Raw genomic sequence first — 10,665 nt, forward strand, 5'->3', positions numbered from 1 at the left:
CCCGATAAATAAATCCGCTTTCCTCCTGTTTTCGCTCTCCCCCTGGTGCTGACCCGCTTTCGGAGAGAAGCTGCACCACCCCTGCTCCTACCTGCCAGGCGCGTGACCGTGCTCCCACCCCCGCCGTGCAAAGATAGAAACCCCCGCAGGGTCCCCAGCCTTGGACTCGCACCGTCTGCCAGTTATAATTACAGCTGAGCTCTCCAAAGCCGCCGTCAATCACCCCGATCCTGCCCTCTCCCCGCTCTGACTCCTTGCTGGCTAAAAATAACACGTTCCAGGACAGCCCCGCACCTTGTGCCAAGTGCTCGCTGCCCGTCCGGGGCACAGATGCTCTTTCTCCCTCCCACCTCCTCCTCTCCTCGCAGCAGCTGAACACACAAGAGGAGCAAACACTCCCCGTATGCTTTCAGCCTCGCCGGCAGAAGGAAAGCCACCGACTGGCGAAGGTTTGCTTCGTTTGCCCCCGTGTATCAGGTACGCTCTGGGCAAGCTTCCCAACCCCGTAACGGAGGCGGCGGGCAGCGTTTCAAACTGGATATTGCGGGATAACCTCTGTAAATAAAGTGGGAGATGGTTTTCCTGCCCACACAATTTACGGATTCTCAGCTGGGCATGCCCGGAGGGCGTCAGTCGGTATTAACTGGTGGCCACAGTGCTTTTGAAAGCCTGGATGCCCTTGTCCTCTGGGGACCGGGCTGAGATCCACCAGAGTTCGCCCACACAACCCACCGGAGTGTCACCGGGCTGCTTCTGGATGTGGGTCACTATTCTTTACCATTCATAATCATTTATGCGTCGTGAGGGTGCCTACTGCAACAAGACAAAACCAAACAAACCAAAGCAGTAAACAGCCAGACACCTATGGCAAGACTCAAAAGATTCACGCCGCAGTTAGCAGGGCTGTCATCCACTGCGTTAACGCAACAAGGTAAAATTCACTTTTGACTACAGTGGAATATATCCAGAGGTTGCTTGGTAGAGTAATTCTGGATTTCTCCTAAAAAAAACCCACAAAACCAACCCAGGATATGGACCCATAAAGTATTAGAAACTATCTGACCATATTGACAGTATCCCTGTGTTAAGTTTTTTCTGGTTCAGGTGCTTTGGGTAGATGTGGTGCAAAGGAGGGTGGCAGCACTATCCTGGGGATTCTCGATACTGCAAACGGTCAATATCAAAAAGTAAGAAAGATTTCTTATTCTGCTGCCACTTGCCTTAGAAACTGAATACTCCAAAAAAAAAAAAAAAGTGTGTCCTGCCTTTTAGGGTTAATTATTGCTATAAATAACTAATACTTCACAAGCCTCTGGACTGCTCATTTCTTTTGCTACAAATCCATCCACACCAGAACCTACACCCATCAGAACCCAGGAGTCTGCCTGGATTCCGCTTTACAAACCCACTGCTGCTTTTCCTTGAAATACGAGCATTTGTCACGTGAGTCAGTTGGTTAATTATGAACCTTGGCGTGCTATTAACATGTACTGTGACACGGCAGAAGTTTTTATTAGTATATCTTAAAGAGCAGAGTTAGAAAAGTAACTAACTGGCATACCAGTCAGACCCAGCATGCGATGTTCCTTCTAAATAACTTTTTAATGAAGGTAAATTATTTTCACGGGTAGACTGTAAGCAGGTGGAATCCCTGTGGCTGGTTAATGTGACTAACAAAGCACTACCTAGTTTCTACTAATTATTGTTCCTGCCCACAACTAACCTGCCGGCCACAATGCAGATGACTAATCAGTATCTTTTTGTCCTTTAAAACTTGGACTCTGGGATCTGAGGACAATGACCTCCAGTTTATGTTCTTGAGCTGCTGCATTTGAAAAAACTACTTCCACGCAGATCAACTCCGTAGCTGGAAACCACAGCACAACCTCACCCTCAAAGCAGACTTGCCACGAGACAGAAAGGGGAGACGCATGTGTCATCGGGCGTGTTCTTGGAAGGACCCCCCCGGCACGACGTGAACACACAGACTTGGCCTCGCCTTCCTCGGGGCTGTGCGGCTCTATTTGCACACACATTCCTAGAGCCCAGCTATAAAACCCCAGCTTCTGTGGGGATCTCTGACTGTGCTGCTCTGTGCGGAGCCACCTGAGGAGCCTCCGGTGCTCTGGGCACGCTCTTCATCCCACCTGGCCGCACCTCCCCGGCTGGATGAGCTCTGTGCGGATCTTACCTTCTTTGGCCTTTCGTGGTGGGACACGTGCTTCTCTTGGGCAGGGGATGCGGATCGACTCCGTCTTCCAGCAATGAAGGAGCTACCTCCAGAGTGACGCGAGGTCTTCTGAGGTAAGCGGGGAAGGGGAGACAAGGTGGAGAACAGGAGAAAAAGAGAGGAGAAACAGAGTTATGGAGTCAAGCTTTCACTGCTACAGCGAGCAAAGTCGGAGTAAATGGGCTTGTCTGACACAGGTAGGACCAAACTCTTTCTCTACCAGGTGACTGGACCACAGCAGACACCCTGCTAATGGGCTGAAGAACAGCACATAGATTTAACTCCCCAAATCCTCGGTTCCTGGCAGCCCACACACACTGACACTTGTGCAAGAACAACAAATCTGCTCAGAGACCACCCTGTGAACAACAAGACAAACGTTGCTTAGCCCTGAAGAGCAGCACCCAGCTTTCAGCCCTGCGTGGTCGGGGCTGTGGAAGGATGCCCTGTGCCCAGCCTGCAGGCAGAAGTCCTGCTCTCTATCTCGGCATCGGGAAACTCGATGTGAGAGCTACACCTCTGTCAGGTACTGAGGGCACCTGAAGGGCAGGGAAGGTGTCCTTCGGTTTTCACTTTGAGGGGAAGCTCGAGGCATCAGTCGCTGTGTGAGACAGCACTGATAAGGAGGAAGGAAAGTGGCAGCAACAAAGGAGCCACTGAGACACCAAGCTGGAGGGAGAGGATCAAGTTCCCTTTTTGCTCAAGGGGGGAGAGCAGGTGTCTACTAATTACACAGAACAGGAAAAGGGTTCCTCTCTTTCCTCTGGGTACTGCAATGAACAGGGAGAAGTCCTTTGCCCCAAATATCCCTGAACAGGGAATGACTCCATATCTCCTCTGGGCTGTCTCTGAAGCTCTGGTTGTTCAGTGTCACCCTCCTGCCCAGGGTGCCTGAGATATCCCCCCAAACATCAAACATCACGGCTGCTCTCCTTCCTTGGGACTGAGCTTTCAGCTGTACAGGTGGGTCAAGGAAGCCAAAACAGACGGGAAGAGTTCAATCCCTAGTTTTGGAAATGGATTTAAAGATGCTACAGCAAGGCAAAATATAAATCAATCTTCATTCCTAAGCGAATCTGACTGAATGGCCAAAAAGGGAAGCAGGCTACAGATCTTGGTTTTGTGTTCTTGGCATTTCTTACTGCTCTGAGCACAAATACAATCTAGGATGAAGAAAATGTCTTTTATGCCACACAAAAAAAAAAAAACCTCCACTGCAGGGAGGAAAAAACTCACCATTTTATTGAAGTGGTACTTGCAGTAGCCACAATATTTGACATTGTCGACTTCTAGGACTTCCTCTTCACATAAGAGGCCAGCCATCTGGGCACTGAAACACATGCAATTATGAGGAGGATAAAGCAAATTATACAGCCAGACCACATATCCCATCAAAAGGCAAAGAACATTTCAGGACACCCAGGCAGGGTCTTGAAACCTCCTGCTCTGCTTGGCAAGTGGTATGCAAGGGACGGGGGGAAAGACTTTTTCATTCATATTAAAATCTTCAAAACCACCAGTATTGTCTGGCAACTTTTGTTTTTCTTAAGGGAGGCCTGGGAGATGAGAAACCATTCCAACAAGAGAGGTATCATGAGCGAGGAACCCACGTGAAGCTGGGGCTCTCCCTGCCCTGCTGAGAGGCAACGTTGTTTTCGGGCTGCGAGGGTACGCGAGGATATCGGCCCTTCAAATCACATCATCGAGATGATAACTCTCGCATGTGCTCTGCTGGAGAAGGAACATTCCTGGGCTGTGACTCATCTCTTCTCTTCTTGGATTCCGCGTAGTCTTAGGGAAATCCCCAGCCTCGGTTCTCAGCAGGGAGAAACCTTCCTTTGGAAGTTCCCCTCGCGAACCGAGCGAGGATGAGATACTCCTCACACAAAATAAACCCGGGATGATCATCTCGGCTCCCCACATAAACCATTTAGCGCAACCTCAAAGCCAAACAGCTGGGGCTCTTTTGGGGTGCTGCTGGGGGGAACTCACCAGGTGACGTGGAATGCTTGCCGGCAGCCGTGGCGGTTACAGGCCATGCACGCTCCAGAGGCTGCTTTGCTTTCCCTGCCCTGCTCTTCACAGATGTAACAGGTCTGGAAAAAAAAGGGAAAAAAAAAAAAAAGAAGAAAAAAAAAAAGTGCTGACTCAAAGAGGCATCGTTCACTGGGAGGAAAAGTCTTAAAGAACTCATAACTTTGTGTCCGGTCATCTCCCTCCTGTGACAACAGCTCTGCTTTATTTCTCAACATCGTGGACAAAACGGTCCCCATGTGTTGCCTGATCTAGTCGAGAGGTGGTGTCCCTGGTGAAAGGGAGGCTGGATTAAAATGATCTCTAAGGTCCCTTCCAGCCTAGGCCATTCTATAAGCTATAAAAACCCACACAACTTCTTGTTCTCACCAAGTAACAACCGTGCCAGATCAAAACGTGGAGTAAACAACACACGACGCCACGGTGACGGTCGCTCACTTCGCGGGGAGTTTGCAAGAACGGGGATTTACTTTGTTAGTTGTTTTTAAAGGACTCTGAGAACGTGGAAATTAAAATAAATTGGACGGGAGGTGTGGTAGAATGAGGTGACCCCCAAAAACCAAGGTGGGGCAAGTACACCTGGGGCGGCAGGAGGAGGAGAAGACCTCACCTTGTTGAAGCGGTCGTGGGGGACGTACTGCAGGACGATCGGCTCCATGGTGAGCACGTTGGCAAACTGCACCTCGGGGATGTACAAAGCGCAGACGACGTGGGCCCACCCTGGGCAAGGAAAGGAGGCAGAGAGAGAGTTGGTTCCCATGGGGCAACCCAGAAGAGGCTGAAACTCAGACAGGACGAGCACGGGAGGGAGAGAAGGGATGGGAGTCAACTGAAGTTAGACGTTAGATTTGAAATGGTGCTTGTTGTAACTTGGGGAGGAACCAAGTTCTCCGCGGGTGAAAGAGAGACGGATGCCACCTCCGGATTAAATAAGAAAGCAGAGATTTCTCTGGGTAAAGAAACATAACGTTCATCGTTCTTAAAAAGCCCCTCAGGACTTGAGACCTAGGGTTGAAGCCCTAAGGAAAAGCATCCTAGCAGTAAGTGATGCTGATGGGACAGGTTTGACGTGTAGTCTCATGCCACTGGAAACAAAGCTCCCTTTATTGGCTGTTATCAAGGGCTCAGGAAGGCTCTTTTGCAGCAAGCCAACTTAGATTAAAATCTCAATGCACCAAGGCGCTTCCTAAATCAGACGTTCAACTTGAAATTCCACGTGGTCAGGACAGAACAGAAGTTTGAAGGTCACGAGCCTTGAGAATCTGATCCACACCCAGATGGCTACCACACCAGAATTAGGATGGATTCACCTGGGCAGGTGCAACCAAGCTCCGTGACTACAGAACCACACAGCACTGTACGTATAATTCTGTATAATTCTGTACAGCGATGTGGTCGTAACGCTGCTTGTGCCTGTCCACACAGACCTGACCAAACCATGTAATAACATGCTTGGAAGAAGATGCTATGTTATTAAAAAGCAATCCCCTAACACGACACTTCTGGTATTGCACTGAGGCTCTCACCACTTACAGCCAGCTCTAGCTTCTTCTCTAAATATGGGATCTATCCAAATAAAGGCTTCCTTGCGTAATTTAACTCTTTGTGTATTAAGGTAAGTGGCACGTAGGTAGGGAAGCCTTTCTGGAAAATGATGTTTTGAGAAAAATTAAGTTCGATCCATACAGCCGGCAGCATCAACAGCTACAAGCTCTGACAACTGAAATCAGACTCCACAGGACTTCACAGCACCGGAGGCTGAGAAGCATCAATGACGAGCAGATAACTCCTTTTTTTTCACTATGTCCTGGTCCCTGCTCTCGGATGGGGACTCCAGGCTGAGGCTCGGTTAACTCGAGGCTCATATTGCTGCTGCGCAAGTGTGCAGCAAATAACTGCAACTTCCACATCTCTGTAAGCAATGCCAGAAAGTGTTCCAATTCCTGTGAAGTTAAAAAGTCAAGAAACTGCAAATTTCAGGGGCTGCACTTCGACACCAGCCAAAGGTCAGGCAGGTTCCCCCACCGAGGAAAGCTCTTCTTGCCATGGAACCTTCAGGAAGTGAAGTTTATAAGAAAAAGGCAGAGTGTTTTCATTCCTCTGGAGCCTCCAACCTTCTCTTTTTCGTGATACAGGCTTGGAAACAAATTATTTTGCACCCGGGGCAGCTGCCGAGTCCCCAGAGGCTTTGTGTGCCGCACGCGGCTCTGCACTGAGCTACTCACCTCCGTTGTCGGTCCGTTTCAGGGCTCCATCTTTGTGGGGACACAGTTCACATCTCTTGAAATTAAGCAGAAACAACAAGTTTAATCTAACTCCCGAGGGCGCAAAGCCAGAAAAGTGACGATTAATTTACAGCACGATTATGAAAGATGGGGCTGCTTTCAACGAGAGGAAGTCAAAGAAGGGCCGAGTGCGGTTTGGGTGCAAAAAGATGCTCTGACACAGCTCAGTATCATCCTGTCTGACGGGGACGTATTTAAAGCCTCAACCCGAGAGCCACGGGGCTACAAGCAAACCTTGACTTTCATGGGGCTTTTTAAAACAACAAAAAAAGGTTTAGACTCTGCGGTTGGAGAGCAAAACTGAAAACCATGACTCAGAGAGCAGAAGGCAAATAAAAAGAAGCCATTACCAATCTTTGCCTCTTCCCTTCCTTCTCTCAAGATATTTTTTTCCGGTCTCGTGAGAGACGGGTGAGGCTGTTGTGACATTTTTGCCATCGGGACCAGGGAGGGTCCAGCAAAAAATGAGGAAAACCCAGTGCCATGGCCCTCAGCGCCATTCCCTTGCCTCACAGTGGACATTTATTTTTTCCTACCTCACTAATTTTGGCTCTCCCCGGGGCTGTGACGCCCTTCTGAAGCGTTGGTGGAAGGTGGGGCGGTTTCGGGGGAAATGCACTCCCAGCCCCAAGGGCTGAGCCGCCCGAACGAGGTCACTGTCTTCTCATGGCATCGCTCAGGGGAAAAAAAATTCTGCGTGTTTTATAGTTTGACTTTTCAAAAAGGCCCGAAAACTGGCCAGGTGCAAAATTTTGAGTTCCCTAGTAGAAATGTCTGATTTGTTAGGAAAAAAAAAAAATGAAGACAAACAAAAAAAACCAAACCAAAACAAAGTGGTTTTCTGTGAAAAAAACGAGCTTTGTCAGACAGTTTTGAAATGATGTCCAAGCAACGCGGCGAGCGTGAAAAGCGCTGATGTATTGAGCAATAACCAGCCACGAGGAAAAGCCTCGGCCACCGAGTCATCCCCGAGGACCTTCCCCAGAGGTGGTTTTTACCTCCAGCAAGGTTTCCCCTGCTGAAGTTTCACCTCAGACGGGCATGATAACTGGGATCACTGGGATTGCAGGCGGCAGGGAGGCTCGACCCAACCCTCTTTCGCGGGAGTCAAGGGCGAGGAGCTGTCAAACAGGCACCTTTGGCAGAACCCCCTGCGATAAGGCGTAAATAAGAGATAAGAGGACAAAGAGCAGTGCCCTCGTTGGCAGCTCATCGCGCTCTCCCTTGCAACTTCAGTCTGAAGTAAGGCTGGAGGTGTTCCTCACTGCTCCTGCTTAGGTCCGGGCTGCCTGAGGGCTGGAAAACTGCTCGCACAATTACTATGGAAAGCTCGGCAGAGCCAAGACAGGGAAAAAAAAAAAAGAACTGGGTTAACTGAGACACTGTAATAAGAAATTTGCACTTGAAAAGGCCCCTCCGCTCTCCCCTCCACCCCTCAGATCAAAGCGGCTCTCCCACCACGCGATTAGCAAAGCTCTGATTGTAACAAGAGGGGTTAACAGCTCCATCGGCCCCACACAAGACTTTTAATAGCCCTGCCTCGAAATGACAGCTAAAGCCTTCACATGATCCCTCACATGAGTGCCCTCTGGCCATTGCAGCTCACCGGGCTTCCCAGACAATTTGATTACAAAGTGGATGGGCTTTCAGTTGCTTACTGTAAGCACAATAGCATCCTCAGCATCATCCTTCGGGGACCTGAGCTGCTGAGGAGGGGTTATGAGCCGGGATTAGCGGTACCCGCTTCCTTTTATTCAACCTGCAGAGGCCAAGGCAGCCGCGGGTTTTTATTTCAAACTCTGCAAAAAGAGCAGAGCTCGCTTGATTTAAACCAGGTTGCGATGGGTAAGGGTAAAGCTCCTGACCCCCCTGGGGCTTCTAACTCCGGGATCTCCCACCAAGATGACTGGACGTTCGAGCTCCTGAGCTCCTTCCAAAGCTGAAGAAGGGATGGAGTGTCCAAAGGAGAGGTCCACAAACCAGGAGGCCTCTTTTTTAAAGCACAGCGCAATGTTTTCCACCCCTCCGTATCTTGTTTTCAAAGCAAAAGTATAAATATTTAGCCAATGAACACGTTTGTTATGGACAAAGCTTGTAAACCGCTTTAAGATTCTTCTGTGAAGGCAGATGTGGGAAGGAAAAACATTGTTGTTTTTCAAAAGAGCTTGCCACACAGTCATTATGAAAGAAACGCAAGTGCTAATTCACCCTGCTGCTGCTGTCGGTGCATTTAGGGCTCAAATAGCAGCACGGCTCCTTCAGCATCCCCAGGGCAGCGTCTGCTGGCCGATAATGCACCTTGTACAGCCGGAGAAAGCCAGGCACGGGGAGGTGCAGTGAAACCCCAGGGCAGTGGAAGAGCCTTGCTGGACCAGGGAGCCCAAATTCAACATGGTTTAGCAGCAGAGCCACGCACAGACCTCCTAAGACCTGACTCATTTCCCTTACTCTGCTTGAGCTGCTCCCTACATCAGAGAACTAGGTTCTTTTTAAGTATTTACTCATCTGCGTGTCTGTCGCTATGACTGCTGGTGTTTAACTGAAAAGGTGAGGGATTTAGGTGGGTAATCACCCCCAGCTCTGCTTCGCGCGGCAGATTATCACTGTTTAGTTATTACAGCAGCAGGGCTGAATGCCACGGGACTGAACGGCGTGACTGAAGCCCACCACGCGTTGTCTAACAGATTTCACCGAGGGCGACTTAAATAAGGAGCCACCTGTGGGGGAAATTGTTTTCCCGATACCTTGGAGGCAGTCTGAAGTGTATAAAGCCCGAGTGAGAAGTTACAGTCCTTGCAACGAGCACAGGTGAGGAGGACTTGCATGCAGACATATTACTACAGCTTACACGGAGTCGTAGTTAAGGCTGAAGAGCTTCTCTCTGCCTGGGCAGACCGGAGAGCCGCAGGAAGGAGGCCCATGAAATCCGAATTCCTTTCTTTGCTATGAAACTATCTGCAGGATGTAAAACCGCTCAAAGACACATTTGATCTCCTTTACTGCAGTGCACATAAAAGCAGCATCTTCCAACGGGAGGAGAGCTCAGGTCTGAAAGTCTGGTCTTGTTTACACTCCCCCTTGCAATGAGGAATGAGTTAATGCAATGTAGAAAGCAGGGTACAGATACCTAATTCCCCCACTCGCTCATCTTTGCCAAGTACCTCGCCCATCTGTGAAGCAGATTAAACTTTTGTACCGCGGCAAGCAGGGCGCCCAGCTGAGATGGCGCACGCTATCTGCTCAGACCCGCAGATCCCGAGGTCACCTACATCAGCTTTGCCAGGTGTGTGCTTTAGGAAAGATTTAGCTGAACCGGTTCAGAAGGCAGCGCTGGCATCGGCGACCGCTCTCTGTGCTGAGCGAGGCTCTCTGTATTTAAGGAAAGCTAAATTTTAACTTAAATCTGTCTTTAAGGGAAGTGGAGAGGGGAAGCTACCCCAGATTTCCTGCATCCACAGCGTAACTAATGTGTTAAAGATCCGCACCCGGCACCTCAGCAGCGGGTTGGTGCAGCCGTATCTGATAAGGGGAAGTTACTGCAGAGTAGCTGCTGTGCCATAAACTCCCAACCTGCTTTACTGCACAAATAACTTTGTCACACAAGACCGGCTGAAGAAGCAGCCCTGGCCTGATTGTTTCCACTTCCCTGCCTCACCGGGAAATGCCAGAATTAATTAAGGACACTTGTAAAGTGTTCTCCACTGCTAAATTGCTGCTTAGACAGAAACTAAACCCTGATCCAGCTTCCTGTCATTTTCTCTGCCGTTTTACAAACTCAGAAAACTTCATACACGAGATTGTTGCTGCGAGATAGGAATGCCAATCCATCCCGTCAGTCGGTCCGAGAACTCCGACAGCATCGCGGCATCTCAGGTGATACCACCTGCCCTCCACTCCAACACTTCCCGAGGAGCCCAACAGAAAAAAACAGCAGGGAAACCCCCTTTCAGAAGGATGCTTTTTTTTTTTGAAAATTGAGGTCTACAGACTCAAAAATTTTGTCACGGATAAGTTGGATCAAGGCAGCACCTTCACCAAAAGGGTCAACGGCATTGTAACACTGCTTGATACAATTATTCCTGTTGTATAAACAGGATATAGCAGGTTACAATCACC

General features: G+C 49.4%; 1 protein-coding gene across 1 annotated transcript in view; it reads right to left on the minus strand.

The window, feature by feature from the left end:
• Window positions 1-10,665, minus strand: part of LOC104281133 (protein AF-17-like) — a gene marked incomplete at both ends in the record, with an annotated part of 29,068 nt that overhangs the window by 18,127 nt on the left and 276 nt on the right. Inside the window, 5 exon segments of the mRNA XM_009879032.1 lie at window positions 2,192-2,299; window positions 3,467-3,560; window positions 4,223-4,326; window positions 4,875-4,984; window positions 6,490-6,544. Of these exon segments, the coding sequence (XP_009877334.1) occupies window positions 2,192-2,299; window positions 3,467-3,560; window positions 4,223-4,326; window positions 4,875-4,984; window positions 6,490-6,544 (471 nt within the window).

This window comes from Apaloderma vittatum, unplaced genomic scaffold (genome assembly GCF_000703405.1).
Source record: "Apaloderma vittatum isolate BGI_N311 unplaced genomic scaffold, ASM70340v1 scaffold22941, whole genome shotgun sequence".
NCBI lineage: Eukaryota > Metazoa > Chordata > Aves > Trogoniformes > Trogonidae > Apaloderma > Apaloderma vittatum.